The sequence below is a fragment of the Hydractinia symbiolongicarpus genome, chromosome 7, assembly GCF_029227915.1.
Source record: "Hydractinia symbiolongicarpus strain clone_291-10 chromosome 7, HSymV2.1, whole genome shotgun sequence".
Taxonomy (NCBI): Eukaryota; Metazoa; Cnidaria; class Hydrozoa; order Anthoathecata; family Hydractiniidae; genus Hydractinia; species Hydractinia symbiolongicarpus.
The window spans coordinates 5859142-5876653 of record NC_079881.1 but is presented as its reverse complement, the minus strand read 5'-3'; the positions used below and the strand labels follow the sequence as shown (position 1 = coordinate 5876653).

The 17512-nt window shown below is 34.8% G+C and overlaps 1 protein-coding gene across 1 annotated transcript in view; it reads left to right on the top strand.

Moving 5' to 3' along the window:
- Positions 1-972: 972 nt before the first annotated feature.
- The window catches only part of LOC130648921 (TOM1-like protein 2), a 22625-nt gene continuing 6085 nt past the window's right edge, over positions 973-17512 (top strand). Inside the window, exons 1-5 of the mRNA XM_057455050.1 lie at positions 973-1124; positions 11453-11537; positions 11967-12045; positions 17108-17206; positions 17286-17418. Of these exons, the coding sequence (XP_057311033.1) occupies positions 1070-1124; positions 11453-11537; positions 11967-12045; positions 17108-17206; positions 17286-17418 (451 nt within the window). The 5' untranslated portion in view covers positions 973-1069. The remainder of the gene's footprint in view (positions 1125-11452; positions 11538-11966; positions 12046-17107; positions 17207-17285; positions 17419-17512) is intronic.

The window sequence follows — 17512 nt, the reverse complement described above, 5'->3', positions numbered from 1 at the left end:
CTAAAATTAAAATAAATAATAATAAACTGGGACCAGACAGAAGCATTTTTCCCAATTGTTTTCCAGCTGAAATAAAAAAGCTTGCTGGTGGAAAACTTCAACTCATAAAGTTAGGTAGCTTGTTCCACTCTTCATCAAGAAAGGGAGTCGGGCAATTCTGGGGCATCTTAAACTTGGATTTGAGCTATTCTTGCAGTCGAAGTGTCCTCCTACATTGCATTCTGACGTTAAAATGTCGCAAAATGGCAAAAATTATGAAATATCAAAAACATATTAAAAATTTGACTAAAAAAAGAAGAATTCCTTGAAAAATCCATTATTGTATTTATGAAGGTTTCACCACAAAAACATTATGATTACGGCATATGTCTATCATTTCATAATGGCTGCTAAATCTGAATACTGGATCGTGATTGGTATTATGACGCGAACGCGACCGCAATAATAGAAATCTCTAAAATTTCAGACCAACCAACCTGCTCTTATTAGCTATAGCTATTAGGATGGAAAATAACTATAGCTGCATGTTCTGAGACCTGTTTCTTTTTCAATAAAAGTCTGACTCAAAAAAGTCTGTCATTCCTCTCAATTTAAAATAGTAACATATAGCTAGATTGATCAAATAGCTATTATCTAATATTACATTACCAATAATGATGTGGAGCTACCTACAGCTATCTAGCTACACAACCCATTTGGGAGAGTGGGATTTAAATATATGCGGATAAAAATACAGAGTAGTTACCCGTTAAGTAGAATATAACAACATTAAATTAACTGTGAATTAGCCTAAAAAATTCAAAGGAACAACCTGAAACTATCATTTCGTCAGCAGTAAGCCTACCCATCTGCTCCGTTAGTTGAAAACAATAACATTCTGTCGATTGTATATGTGTGTAGTTCATGCCCCTAAAGAACAATTAAATTTTTGTTTTGAATTTTAAGGCAATGGTTTTTAGACATAATGACGTCATTGTTTATAATCGTTTAACCTTGATTCCCGTGGATAACACAGTTTTATTAGGAACACGAGTGGTCAGGTTCTAGAAATATCACGGAAGCTTCCAACATGGCTGGTCTGTTTGGTTCGAATCCCTTCTCGACCCCAGTTGGCCAAAGAATTGGTAAATCTACATTTTTTTTAACATTTGGCACATCACAGTATAACAATTAGAAACTACTGGTGCTATGAGATAACACCAATTACACTGTAAATATTATGCACGTAAAACAATACACAATTCTTTTGAACACGGAAATGTACCTAGAGTGTATTACGTAGACTAACTAAACAAATAACTAGGGTGCAGATATAGCAACTCCACCTGCTACATACGTTCATAGTTTTAAGTATACACCATGCCATAAGACAGCCTTGCAAATAATACCAGTTCAACAGGGCAAGTTTTTACTCAGAATCGGACAAAAAGCGAACGTAAAGGTGTTTACGATAATTCAATTGTACATGCGTTCCTACGGCTCTCCATCGTTTTACAATATCGGAAAAAAGGAGGTAAAAATCGTGTTTTTATAAGAGTTTATTAGAGACAAAAGGGTGTTTTCTCCAGTTTTTTAACTTCCGTCGTATCAATTTCTTTCAAATTTTCAGGAAACGTTAATAATAATAAGATACAACTTATGTGTAGCTACTTTTCATTAAAAAAACAAAACACGGCAAGAAAAGTTATCACGAAAAAATGTGTTTTCTCATTAATTAACTTAAAGTGTGATGTTTACCTCCTAATAATAATAATAATAATAATAATAATAATAATAATAATAATAATAAATATTTAAAGTGGGTAGCCCAGAAAATCCTCCGATCGCTAAATAAGCTGCGATGGAGTGTTAGTTTTCCTGAATTATTGTAAAGGTGTATTGCCTGGAACATCACCCCAGCTCACTAACAAAGTTGCCAACTTGCTGAAAACGCCTGTGTATATAAAGCTGAGCTGGGCCGTCTTTTAAAAAAATTCATGCTTTTTGTCAGACAACTCCCGAACTAGCTCCATTTATTCACAAACTGGCCGAATTATTTCTGAAAATGAAAATCACCACTTTCAATTTCATCGACTCAGCCATATGACAATGTTTTAAGTATTACAAAGTTGTGTGACTTTATTAATTTTCTCGGATCTGGGTTGACATTATCAAATTTTGAAAAAGAAAACAAGGAACTTTTGAGAAAAATGAGTGTAATATTTGGATTTATCAGCAAAAATTATATAACATGGAAATTTAGAATACCAAAAGATTATAAGAACAGGATTTTTGAAATTTAAAGTTTTTAAATTTTATAAGAGTTCGTGCATAATATCTAACTGCAGTCAAAAATTTTCACTGCAGTTAATTTGTGTGGTCATTTCTTCATAAAACGTCATTTCTTCATAAAACATCAAAATTTTGGCTACTAATAGCAGGCCATTTCTTGAATAAAACTATGCCAGAGCTACAAAAAGCACCCGTTAAAAAATTACGAGTGCTATGGTGTGTGAAAAATCGCACTCCTAAGCAAAATTTACAAGTGCGATGTGAATATCTGCAAGTGTGATTTATACTTAACTTTTTTTGTTTACCACAACGTTATATGTTATTCAAGCTGTTTAGAAATGAGGTTTAAGTCTTGCAAGAAATATATAATTAAAAGTAATAGAAAAGGAAAATTTTGAGTTGTGCACTCTCATTGTGTATGAATAAAACAATTTTTTTTTTAATATTTATTTTGAAGGGCATAAAGTTGAATATTCACGTCATACTCTTCTTGTGTACGAACAATTATATTTGTGGGACACCAAGAAGGTGTTTTCTTCAGCCACCTGGTGGTAAAAATATAAAAATACATTTCAATTATTGCACAACATCTTTTTTTCTGCTATTCAAAAAAATGTTGTGAAATTGCTTTTACTTTCTATTGCTTGCTAATGTTATAAGCTCTCTCTGAAACACAATGCTGGAGATTATTTTTCTTTTGTGTTGAATGTAATTCTAATCTATTTATATCTTTGCAATCACATTGAGCACATTGAAATGATTTGCTTCTGGTAATAGAGCAATATAGCAGGTATCATTTTTAGGTTTATTGACATGTATTTTACAACCTAGTGCCCAGGACTTAATTATTAATTCCTGTTGAAAATATTGATGTTAAAATAAATAGATAAATAGTATAGATGATAATTTTCTTTTTTTATGTTCGCTACCTTCAAGCAACAGGTGGCCACAGAGAATATCAAAAATAAATATAAAATACAATTAATTAGACACACGCAACTATCTCCTTTTTATTGCCGCCATTCATTTTATCGTGCACACTGTGATTGCTGAGATATAAATAGATAACAAAATTCTATAAACATTAGAAAAGATTGTTTCGTACATCGCTGTTACAGACAACCCGTGATAAATATTATGTTGTTTATTTTTATGCTAAAAAAATACATAAAAAAACAGAATTTTTACTTTAGGTTTAATAGCCCTTTTCATCATTCTATAATATTTTAGAAAAAGAAAAAATTTACGAGTGCGATAAAAAGCACTCGTAAATTTTTTTACCAGTGTGCGGGTGAGTGCGTGTGCGATCGCACTCGTCTCAAGGAATGGCCTGTAATAGAGGCAGTTGTACTTAGTGTATGAACTTGAAAATTTGCATGTTTCCATAAATTTTAGTGCTGAATTTAAATATGTTGGTCATTTTTGTTGAAAATGATCAGAAAGCATGTTAACCCAGATCCAAGAATATATTTATCAAGCAAATTATATCCAGGCCTTTTCAGGAGAGGCGTGCCTTGCACAAGCACGCTTTGGCACACGCCTAAATCGTTTCAGGCGTGTGATTAATCGCACGCCTGAAAAATAAATATTGAATATAATAATAAACCCATTTTGCAACATGCGATGGCAACCCTCGAAATAATTTTTGAAGACTCGTCAGACAAAACGTCCAATTTCCATCTTGGTCGGACACTTTTAGATGTCAGAATTATTGAATAGTCCTGGTCCTTTTAATCCACAAGAAAGCCTATTTATAGCCAACCTGACCATCCTAGCTAATTCACCGAATCCTGACTTAGTTAAAAGAACTGCGTAGACATAAATCTCTTTTGCCTGGCCCCTTCGTTGCTGGTAACCAGGTCTTACACAAGAAATCCAGCCATGCTGTTCTTAACTAATGCAGAGGTGAACGCCGACGGAGCACATATGAAGCAAGTCTGCAAAACTGTACTTACAGGCGGAATAGACATTTTATCATGGATTTAATTGTAGATGATTTCTTCATTTGCCAAAACAATCGGAAACCATACCATGACCGAATTTAATGTTTTTTTTCTTTATGCCTTTAAAAACGAAACCCATGAGCCGTATAATTCTTTTTTCTGTATAAATTTTGTTAAAGTGTATCGGAACTTTCTGAATGAATTTTTTTATAAAGATTTTTTTTTAATTTAAAAACAAAGCATATTTTTGCCTATTTGCTTGTGACGAACTTAAAAAATAAACAATAAATATAAAAATGTCAGTATAGCATACTATTTCGGACATGTAGAAAAGGAAGTTAAGATTGTGATAGTCGTTATACCAGTAGACACTCGATCATCATGTTTGGGGTTCACGATTTAAAACGTTCTTCACTTTTCTACCGCAAAATGAATGCACTCCAAAATTAACCTTGGAGCCCGTATCGCACATGTAAAATCCTTTGCACATGCATTTAACATTGCACGCGTTACTTGATTTGCACGTGCGAATCATTGTACACCTACTCAAATATTCCTGAAAAAGCCTGTATATCAAAGTTTGCTTATGATACTATCACAGTATACATATCTTTCAATATGTTTTTTATCAAAATTATGAGAAAGACTTATAACACCCCTGTCACAAGAAAATGCATGTTTAGACCACACAATTCTTGTTTTGATTAGAGGTCTTTTTTCATGCTTCTTGAATGCATCTTTTTTAGATCTCAAATTTTTTTTTTCTGATATCTTTATTATGCATCTTAAAAATCATCTTTTTCTGGTCTCCAAGTTAAATGTGTTTTAATAAACATGATTTTCATGTGCATCTTAAGTGAGTATAATTTTGATCTTAAATGTCCACTTTTCTGAAGCCTTTTTTGGTAGAAATTTAAAGTCAGTTTGGAAAACATTGGTGACTGTAGAGTTACGGTTTGGGAGCACTGTAGGCCACTTTCCATTGATCCCTTAGTAATTTTGTTGCAACAACCATTTTAGAAATAGGTGATACAAAGGATTGATAGCTAGTTTAACATTTTCTTTGTTTAATAATTTGCAAAGATATGCAAAGTTATTTCTGATTTGCAAATTGTGAATTGTGACCTGTTATTCCAAACCCTATAAACACCTTCTTCATTTTTTTAATTTTTTTTAAAGGACCTGATACGCTTGTATAATATCTCTGAAATATACCTTATATTATCAATATATTTTCTTAAAATATGTTTAAAAGATGGTTATAATTTATCGCTATAATATGTATAATTTCAACACCTGCCATGTGCGTCATAACTCATAATTTGCTGCATGTTGGTGATCTGGCTTAAAATCCTTTTGTCTATGTGCTATAGCGTTGTTGTGGCAATGATGTTATGAAATTAAATGAATTATAACGATATTATAACAAATTATAAGTATATTGCAGAAAAATTATAGCTTTATTATAGAATATATTTAATGATATTATGCAAGTGTATCCAGGGTTTTTTTTGAGCTTACAAACATCTTCCCATTGCATTTAAATCCATTGTTTCTATGTACCTTATTTTTCGACTTAAAAAAGATTTTCATTTTAAAATCTCTTGTACAGTAAAAAGTGAAACAAATATGGGGATTTTTATGTGTCCTTCTTCATGACGGCATACTTCGGTACAATTACCTCTAAAATAAAAAAAGAACATTAAAATTTCCGAAAACATCAATACTTATTTTTGGTTTTTTATACTTGGTCTTATACAGAGTCCTATCTTGGTGTATACAAATAGTGATACAGGGAAGTATGTGAAAATTAGTACTAAATGTTAGTTACCTTGAACAGAAAACAATTTCTCCAGTCAAATAATCCAAGTGAAAACAAACAATTAATTAACTCTCAATAACACCACTATTAATATCATTAACACGACGATTAGCAATTAAAAATGTTCTCCAATGTAACCATTAAACAATATCACTGGTATAACTCAAGCTCCTCCACAGCTATGATTTGTTATTACTTTAATTAGTTAATATCTTGTCTAAAGGGAAAAGTATCAATCTCCCTTCTTTTCTTCTTTTCGTTGATTGTAAATTCGTATCAATTGCATTCACAGTATCAGGCCATAATCTCATGGTTAGCTATCTCCCGAAAATAAATGTCAATCTCAATGTCCCTTTTACAACAATCTATCAACGAGATGTCTATCAACGAAAATCAACGTCTTTTCAATAACAAAATTCTATGAGCAATTATAACATAAATTTGCAATCCCTTTTTTTTTTTTTTTTTTTTTTTTTTTTTTTTTTTAACACAAACAATGGTGAAATGTCTATTTTTCACCATCAATGACCAATGTTAAATCCCCTGACTTGAGAACTTCCATCAGGGAAAAAGGAGATGCCCCTTTCTTTGTCAGCACATCGGCCATTTGATGTTTTCCATCGATCCATCGTAGGGTGACTTCATCGTTGTTGATCATCTGCCTCAAGGCATTTATTTCCACTCGGAGTCGTTTGTCTGATACTGCCTTGGTTGAACCAGCACATTCGAAGAGTGATCTACTATCAGTTAAACATACAACTTCAGGTTTTTCGGCTAAAGACTCTTCAATCATTTTAGCCAAGAAGAATGCTGTGTCAGCTCCATTTACAGAAGCTAGTGACTCCGCTGAAAAAGTTGAACGTACTACACGACGAACTTTATTTGAGCTCCAGGAAATTGGTGATGATTTTCCTGAACCATCAGTTAAGAAGGCGATATGACCACCTTGACTTTGACCTCCTTCGAGATTGTTGAAGCTGGCATCAGTGAAAACCTTGATGCTTAGGTTATTCAAGGTAAGTTTTGGCACAGTAATGTGGCAATCTTGAGATTTCAAGAACTTTATCGTCTTATTGATGAGTTTAATATCAGCTAGAGTAGCTGTTGTTACTCTTGATGACACATCGCTTACGGTGAAGCTAATTTCTGGTCTTGACATACATGCCAACCAATTGAGCTTCCCAATTGATTGTCTCATTTTAGATCTTTCAACTTCATTGATTGGTTCATCCTTAGAGCATTTTATTCTCTCCATACTGAGAGTGATTGGCTCTAGCTCATTGATATAATCGGCTTGTTTGATGGTGATTGTTCCATCTTCATTTTGATCGAGGTCAATACCAATATATTTGAAGTGTCGCATATGTTCACTACTGGTCTTGAAGATACTCCTCAACTTTGATACCACATTAACGAAGGTAGAACTTCCTGCCCAAATCACGTCATCAACGAAACATACCAATATTCCGAAAATCAATGTATTTGAAGACCAGATGAATATTCCTTGATCTAGTTCAATAGGCTTTCCACCGAGTTGAATTAATTCACTTCGCAGTTTTAGGTACCAGCTACGACTTGTGTCAGCAAGACCATACACCGTTTTTGACAACTTCCAAAGGTTTTTGGTATTAGCCTCCTTCGGCGGCAGAACAATGACTTCTTTGTCAATCTTCTTTCCTTGAAGGAATGCTGTTTTGATGTCCAGAGAATTCAACATCCAATTTTTGGATGAAATTATCGTCAATGCTAATCTCAATCCTTCCTTAGAGCACGTTGGACTGTCTGTTTTAAAATTTTGGACTTCTTCAAAACCACGTGCCACAAGTCGTGCCTTAACTGAAGGTTGGCCATCAATAATCTTTGGTGTTACAACCCATCGTAGACTCATAGTTTCTTGTCCTTCATTAGGTATCTCGATGTAGACTGAATTGTTAATCCATGACTGTAGTTCTTTTGACTTTGCTGACAGTACTTCACTGCTGTTGGTGATCAGAGTGACTTCTGAAGGGTCATCATTGATTTCAATATCCTTGATGTTTGCAAAGTTTACCGCTCTCCTCATACCAGTTTCTGTTTCTACATTAAACCAGCCATCATGCTTGCCTCCAACTTTCCCTGCTCTTGATATGATTTTAGCCTTTTTCCATTCCCCACCATTGTCCTTATACTTTAGACAAAGATTCGGTCTTAATTTCGGCTTCTCCCTCGGCAGCATGCTATGTGCTTCAGCAGAAATTGGCTGTGTCTGATGAGCTGGTGCATCATTGTTTAAAGGCTCTGATTTTTCAGACGATTGATCTTCATTTTCTGATTTTTCAGACGAATGATCTTCATTTTCATTGCCAGATCCTGATTCTGATTCTGATTCTTGGAATCTAGGTGGTTGTTCCTCAGTGAAGGTGTTGTCCCCTGCCTCTGTCGTTTTTTTTGATGAACCACAGCTGCCATCATGTACCAATTTTACACGACAAGGATGGACCCGAACGTAATAGCTTCCATGTTTGATCAAAATTTGTTGGCCGTCCTGACCAAGCACAGTGCCAGGACCTTTCCATTCGTTGCTATCGTTCCGTTTATAGTAAACATTATCACCTGTAAGATATTTGGTTTCTCCTGAAGATCTAATGTTGTGAGATAGTGCCCTTCTGATTCTTTCTGAGTGCTCACTTGCAATAAATGCTTCTCGAGCCTTGTGAAGGGCTTCCAGATTCTCTCTCATTAACTGCGTTACTGGTTTTCCTGACAAGGCTGGTGGTTTGTCATCCATTAGTGATGGTAGACGTGGATTCGTTCCAATTGCTAATTGATATGGTGTAAAACCGTGTGCATTATGTAGTGAATTCTTTGCATTTACACACCAATAAAGAGCAATATTCAAGCTGCAACTTGTATCATTGAGCACCTTGTCTAGCATGTTGGATAGTGTTTGGTTGTGTCTCTCAACAATACCATTTGACCAAGGGGATTCCGCGGCAGTTGTCTTAATTGTGATGCCAAATTGTTCTGCTAGATTGATGAGCTCTTAGTTAGCAAATTCACCGCCATTGTCGACTAAAAATTTATCACACGAGCCATAAACAGATATCCATGTCTTTAGTATTGCTTCAATAACAGTGGTCGGGTTTTTGTCCTTTATTATTGTTGCAGCAGATAGGCGAGTACAGAGATCGATTAGGTGAAGGATGATTTTCTTGTCGTAGAATTTTAGATCCATCGCAACGGTTTCAAGGAACTTAGATCCCATGGGTAATCCTACTACAGGGCGAGGTGGTGATCGTCGGTAGATTTGGCATGTTGTACATTCTTTATCAATTCTTTTTACTTCTGATATCAATTCTTTATTGTTGTTCCATGGTGGTCCTGCCTTATTGATCAATGACATGAGTTGATTGAGAGATGGGTGAGCAAACTGTCGGTGAAGTTTTTCAGCGATTACAGTCATGTTGTTGTCTTCCCTTGAGATAAAAACAAAATTGCATTCATAAGGTTTGTCGATTGATGCAATTACTTGACGCGGTCGAGTCAAAGGAATGGTATAATGTCCACTTGAGGTTGTGGCCAAGTGAACAGTTTCTCCCAATGCTTTTGCAGTGTCACTCTGGAAGTCAAGAATCATATCGGCCCTTTTCATAAACGATTTTGATAGTAACAGGGGTAGGACTTTTGGTATCACATCTGTATTTATTTTTACCTTTGTGTTGCCAATGATAGCAGGAATAGATGCTCTTCCACAAGCTTGGACTTGTTCACCGTCTCCGAAGCGATATAAACTTTTGCTATGGTGATGTTTTACTTCCCTCTTTTCTTCATCAGATAGAGAGCTTATGTATTGATCTAACCAAACATCCCCACAAACGGTTTTACTGGCACCGCAATCGAGTAGGCCACAATTCCATGTTTCTGATACTAGATGTTTGAGTTGACCTGGTTTATCGCTTTCGTTGAAAAGGACGATTTCATGAACCATGTATGTATCATTTTGCTTTTCCGGACAGTCTTGTTGCCAATGAAAAACACTTTCGCATATCGCACATCGAGATACACGACCATTCCTGTCAAGTGGGTTTTTAGTAGGTTTTCTTGTGCCATCTGCTTTGGGTCGAGAAGCATGTTTATCTTGGCGCCATGTATTCCCTTTTTTGTTGTATCTTGATGATGATGCAAATCTTTGATTTAGATTACGTTTGGTGTAATATATCCCTTCTTCATCTGATGATGATTGTTGACACTCGTCTGGGTATGCTTCATTAGCATAAAACGATGGTTCTGCTTTGATTTTGATGGAGGACATACTACTGTCTAAGTCATCATCAATTGATTCTTCGGCAAATACTTTTATCAATTTCTGTCTCACATCATCATAAACTAAGTTTGTTATTGTTGCTTTTATGAGTCTTTCATGAGAACTGTCAAGATTAGCAGCCTTTAACAATCTATAGGCTAGCAGGTCATCTGGGTAATTGATGTAAGCCTTTATCTTATAGTACCTCTTTTCAAACTCTGTTAAGAAATCTCGAATCTTCTTCTCTTTTGTTCGTTTATAAGTCTCAAATTTTTCAATTGCATCAAATTTTTCTGTCAGTTTATCCTTTGCATATATCTTATCGAGCCTCTTTAAGATATTCTTAACTCCGTCTTCAGATGATATTTGTTCAGATGGAAGTTCCAATGCAGCTTCCTGTGATTTCCCATCAAGAGTAAGTACAAGGGACGGTCCTTGTTTCTTTTTATCTAGTGTTGTAAGCACCGTCCAAATTCCAATTAATTTCTTCCAATCCTCATAGTTCTTACTTTGGGATAGCAGAGGAGGAGCTTTATTGTATGACACCGACGTTGCCATTTTTCTCTGCTACCATGAAAATTAGTACTAAATGTTAGTTACCTTGAACAGAAAACAGTATGATTTCTGAAGATTCATCAACAACAAATTCCAAAATGCACTTAAATATATTCTAGTTGTAGTGTTATAATAAAATTCAGTCACCACAGAGATTTTTTTGCACATATTAAAAAAAGCACCTTTAAGACGTTTTTTTGTACAAAGAAAAGTCTAAAGACTTAAAAAAGAACATTCAAGATGTGCATCTTAAAGACTTAATTTAGGGCAGATTTTGAATGATGTGCCAGCCGTTAGATAAACAATTACACAACATTAATATGATGTCATGCAATTTAAAGTGCACTGTAATGACTTTAGAAAAAGAAGTTAACAAATAAGGCATAAGATATTCCATTTGCAGAAAAATGAAAAAAATCCTCTTTGCCTGTCACAGATAGATGTAATATGTGTATTATTTAAGAGTGGTTGCTGGTTCGTTTGTAAAAGATATCCTCAGCTACTCTGGAGAGAAGGAATAACATTTACAAAATATATAATTTTACACCTAGTAATTACTTGATATTATATTTGTCATAGAGAAAGCTACAGACTCGGCTCTTCCATCAGAAGACTGGACTCTAATCATTGAAATTTGTGATATCATCAACGAAACAGATGATGGGTATGTAGTATTTAAAGAATGAAGTAAAAATGACCTGAATCAAATTGCTAGCTAGAATGCTAAAGTATCTTAATGCATATCTGCATAGATTAAGTAAACCTTTATTATCGACACTATAATTTGGACGGTAACATTATTGACCCCTTAAAATCCCTCAAAACAATTGTACATAGCTTTGTTTGCTTGACACAAAACTAAAAATTAATTTTCCAGGAAAGATTTGATTATCATTTTTTAAATCTCCCTTTATAAAAAAACTTAACAAAGAATTAATGCTATACAGCTATTCTGTTCTAAACCAATAGTTTATTTGAAACTTCTTTCATCCCTGGACATAGTGTTAAAATATTAAGCCTTTATAGAGACAATTTCCTTTGCTAATCTACTAATATATTTTTGTGTCCTTTTTTATTATTTTTTTTATTTTAGACCAAAAGATGCAATTAAAGCTATACGCAAGAGGTTATCAAATCAAAAAAATTACAAAAGTATCCTCTACACACTTACGGTATGTTTGTATTAATAGATGATGTTTAATGCAGATGAACTAAAAGACATTTGAGGTGTCCAGCGAACTTTCAATTAAAAGCGGTGCATATAGCTTTTTAGTTTGTTATGTACATTAAGTTGACTCCTGACATTGGCATGCTGAGATCACTATATATCATTACATATTATCTTAGACACAAAATTTTTAATTTCCTTATATTCATAATAAAACTTAATCAACACCATTATACTGTTTAAACTTGTCTTCTGCAAATAAAACGGAACCGTTTGAGTTGATTAATTTTTGGGAATTTGGCAAACTTAAATTTGTAAAAATTTATTTGAGAAAAAATTCTCAAAAAGGTCAAATCGAAAAAATAATCCTTGCAAATTTACTAGAAATGGCCTATTTCACAAAATTATTCCTTAAAGAAATTTTGTGGAAAGGTAAAAGGATTTTTTGCTTCTTCTCTTTTTCTCAATGATTACTTTTTCACGTTTTACCATTTGATGGCATTTTAAGTCTTGGTATTTATGTTTTTGCTGCAGTCATTATTCAACGTTAGTAAATGAGAATGGAAACTGATTTCCTTAATGTCTGTTAATTGATCCATTTTTTTATAATTGTAAACTTTGAGATATGAGCAACTTATTTCAAGGGTTAAAAATAAATACGAGTTATGTAAAATTACTAGTAGATTTGCAAAAAATAATTATTTTCAAACAATCTTAAAATGGTTTAATGGTTTAGGAAGAAAATAATAATATATCATATACAAAATATATCAGCAAGAAAATTTATATACCATTTTTAAAAACAAAGTAAATGTAAGGTGTTTAACCCTATAATGTCTTCTCACACATAAAAAAGTATTGCACTTTGTGACTTTGTTAACAATTTTTCCAAACATATCCACTTTGATATATACGTTAATTTTTGCGGATTTAAAGAATGTCAAATAGCACCTTTAAATGACTATTGTTTGGGTTAATTTTTATTCCTAATATTTACAAAAAAAGCAAACACTTTGGGGAATAAGGTACATGTTGAAAAAAGATGAGAATGTTTGTCTTTGTGTGAAAAATGTAACATTTACGGTCTCAAATATAAGAACGTTTAATCATTTATCCCGCCTTCTTTTCTTCCACAATCTTTATAATGAAATCTTTTGTTCACAAACTTTTCTTCCACATTAATTTCTTCCTGTAAGTTATTCTGTGCAACAAAAACTTATTTTTGCAAAAATATATCAGCTTATTATTAAGGAGTCTTACATGTACACTCCCTAATACTCTCAAAGTACTTTATATTGCTTTTGTAAATTTTGTTGAATTTAATGTGGCTTTCTATGTTTATGGTTTAACTCAACTTCTCACTACAAAATACTTTTAGTATGAAAAAGATCAAGGAAAGCAAATAACCATTAAAATCCTTTTTTTACCCACATTTAGGTGAAGGGTCTCTTTAAGGGTCTCTTTAGGAGACAAGAGAGGAGGTGAACGTCCTCCACCATACCTTAGTTTAAAGGGGCGATTGTTGAAGTCCCATAAAATGCCACATAGTGATGGTGTCACTTTAATAAACACCCAATCCGGTCTGTGAACGGTTGGCGCTAGGAAGGGCATCCAGCTGTAAAACAATGCCAAAACTCTTTATTAATGGATGTAAGAATAATTGATCAGACAAACTGCGTAAACGGGGCTGGAACTCTAAGGAGTGAAGGTGTCGCGCACGGTAGGACAGATGTCAGGTGTGAGCATCGTCAGACCGTTACCCAGCTATCACATCACAAGGTAGATAACACTAGGTTGAGGATGGCTAGTGTAAATGTTGGTACTCTGAGAGGTAGAGCAGGTGAAGTAGTTGAAATGTTAGAACGTAGATCTGTTGATATGTGTTGTGTTCAGGAAGTCAGGTGGAGAGGAGCTTCTGTGAGATTTGTGGAAGGTAGGAGGACAAGGTATAAGCTTTTTGGATTGGTAATAGTGATGGATATGGAGGAGTTGGCATATTCGTTGCAGAGAAGTGGGTAGAAAAAGTAATAGATGTTATGTGTGTTAATAGTCGTATTATAGTGATAAAGTTTTTGATAGGTAATAGGATTGTCACTTTTCTGTCAGTTTATGCTCCACAGTGTGGACTCAGTGAGGAAGATAAAGATAAGTTTTATGATGAGTTAATAGCAGTCACATCAAAGTTTGGAGACACTGAACTTGTCATGGTGGGCGGCGACTTTAATGGTCATGTTGGATAGTCATCTGAAGGTTATAGAGGTGTGCATGAAGGCTATGGATTTGGGAGCAGAAATAAGGAAGGGGAGAGATTGCTTGAGTTTGGAATGGCAACGGACATGGTGGTTTGCAACACATCATTCAGTAAGAGACAGAGTAGGCTGATAACATATGAGTCAGGTGGTTGTAAGACACAGATAGATTACTTCCTGGTTAGAATGTCAGACAAGAAAGTAGTGAAGGGCGTGAAAGTTATATCGGGGGAAGAGTGTGTTTCCCAGCATAGGTTGCTGGTTTGTGATATTATTTTGAAGAGTGTTAAAGAAGCCAAGGGAAAGTACAGGCCCCCTTGAAAAGTCTGGAAGCTGAAGGAAGAGATTGTAGCAAGACAATTTAGTGCAAAAGTTCAGCAGTTAGCCCACAATGGTCAATGTGATAGTGACAATGTTAGAAGTACTTGTACTACTTTGAAGAATTGTCTTCTAGAAGCTTCTGATGATACCTGTGGGTGGACGAAAGGATCAGCTAGACATAGACAGACCTGGTGGTGGAATAATGAGGTTGACCAGTGTATAAAGGAAAAGAGGAAACTTTGGAAAGAGTGGAAGTCAGGTGGTAGTAAAAATATTTACTTAGAAGCTAAGCGGCGCGCTCGTACAGCAGTGTATAAGGCAAAATCAGAAGCAGAGAGAAACAGATTTGCAGATGTGTTAAGAAGGGAAGACCAGTGCAATGAGGTATTTAAGATAGCAAAGCAAATGAAGAAGACTAATCAAGATGTTGTAGGTGAGAAGTGTATACGTAATGATGAAGGTGTTTTGGATAGCACAGAGGAGGAGAAAAGGGTAGCTTGGAAGAATCATTAACAGAGGTTGCTTAACACTGAGTTTGATTGGGACGAGGATAATTTGTCTGATGATGATGTTGAAGAAGGGCCAGCTATGCAGATCAAGACAGAATGGGTAGTGGAGGCTATTAGGAAATTGAAGATTGGCAAGGCTGCAGGAGTATCAGGTATTGTTGGAGAGATGGTAAAAGCATCTGGATATATTGGAGTTGAGCTTATTACAAGTCTTGCTAACCAGATTATAAAGGATGGTGCTATTCCGAGTGAGTGGCAGTCGAGTGTAATAGTGAACTATTTCAAGGGCAAGGGTGATGCATTAGAAAGGGGTAACTATAGAGGTTTGAAGTTGGTTGATCAAGTAATGAAATTTATTGAAAGAGTGATTGATAAGTTACTTAGAGAAAGAATTGATATAGGTAAGATGCAATTTGGTTTTGTTCCAGGGCGTGGCACTACAGATGCAATATTTTTACTCAGACAGCTTCAGGAAAAGTATTTAGGAAAGAGAAAGAATCTCTATTTTGCCTTTTGATAGAGTGCCACGTAAAGTTATTTGGTGGGCTATGAGAAAATTAGGTGTGGATGAGTGGCTAGTTACGATGGTACAGTCTATGTACAGCAATGCTAGAAGTCGTGTCAGGATTAACGATTCACTTAGTGATGAATTTAGTGTAAATGTTGGTGTACATCAGGGTTCTGTACTTAGTCCTTTGTTGTTTATTCTAGTCTTAGAAGCGCTGTCGATGGAGTTCAGAACAGGTGGTCCATGGGAGTTATTGTATGCAGATGATTTGATTCTCATAGCAGAGTCGATGGAAGAATTAGTTGAAAAGTTTGAGAAGTGGAAGAAAGGACTAGAAGAGAAAGGGTAAACACAGCAAAGTCTAAAGTCATGATTAGTATCATTGCAGCCAAGTGTGACCTTGTAGTTGGAAAGTGGCCTTGTAGAGTTTGTAGGAAAGGGTTGGTAGTAACTCAATTTTTTGTCAGGCTTGCAAGCATTGGGTACATAAGAAGTGCAGTAGTATTTGTGGAAGGTTAAGAGCTGACATTCAGTTTGTATGCAAGCGTTGCAAAGGTGAGATTATAGAGAATGAAGTATTTCCAGCTTTAATGATGTACAACAGTGGCTCGTTAGAGATAGTTGAGAACTTCTGTTACTTAGGTGATATGTTGGGCAGTGAAGGGGGTGCTGGAAGAAGTGTTACTTGCAGGATCGGTTCTGCTTGGAAAAAGTTCAGAGAGTTACTTCCTTTGTTGACTAGCAGAGTCCTGTCAATTGAGGTAAAAGGTAGGTTGTATGAGGCCTGTGTAAGAAGTGTTATGTTGTACGGTAGTGAGACATGGGCAATGAAGCAGGAAGATCTTGACCGTTTAGAAAGGAATGATATGAGAATGGTTAGGTGGATGTGTAATGCCAGTCTGAGAGACAGAAAGAGTTCAGATGAGCTAAGAAGCAGGCTAAGTATCCGTAGAATTAAAGATGTTATCCAGATAAGAAGATTGAATTGGCTGGGGCACTTGGAAAGAATGGAGGAGGATAATTGGGTAAGAAAGTGTAGAGACTTGATAGTTCCTGGGGCATAGCCCAGAGGCAGACTGAGAAAGACTTGGCAGGAGGTTATAAGGACAGACTTGATAGAGAGGAAGTTGAGTTTAGATCTAACACAGTCTAGATCAGATTGGAAGAGGGTCATTAATATACCCCGTCCAACCCATGCTAGCATGGAAAACGGACGTTAAGCCGAGAATGATGATGATGATGCTCATCTTTCATACATATGTAATTTGTTTTTTGAAAAGTTATAAATATTTCTTTCCACATGTTTCCAATTAATGTATTGGGACAAATTTAATTGCATTAATTAATTTTAAGTCACACATTTCCATTTGCGATTAATTTTGCTATACATTGCTTATACCTGCTCTGGCATAATTTAACTTATTTTTTTCCTTTAACATACTGATTGTAATTGTTTTATGTTTATTTTTAATTGCATAGGTAAGCGAAGCTTGTGTAAAGAACTGTGGTCCAAGGTTCCACAAATTAGTGGCTTCCAAAGAATTTTTGAATGACTTCACAAAAATTTTAGGACAAAAGGTAAGTTTTAAAAAAAAATTAACATTTTAATATTTCCATTTTAGAATTAGTTAATTATAAAATTGTTTTTATTTTTTAGGGTCAGCCTAGTAATATGCCACAAGTTGTTAATGAAAGAGTGTTGTCACTTATCCAATCTTGGTCAGATGCATTTAGGAACGCACCAGAACTACAACAAATTAAAGTTTGTTATGATAATTTAAAAGCTCAAGGTAAAGAAAATCTAAAACACCGTTTGTTCTACATTGACGTTAAATTCGATTCACCACAACTGATAAAATTTACATGGCACGGTCGTAGATTGTT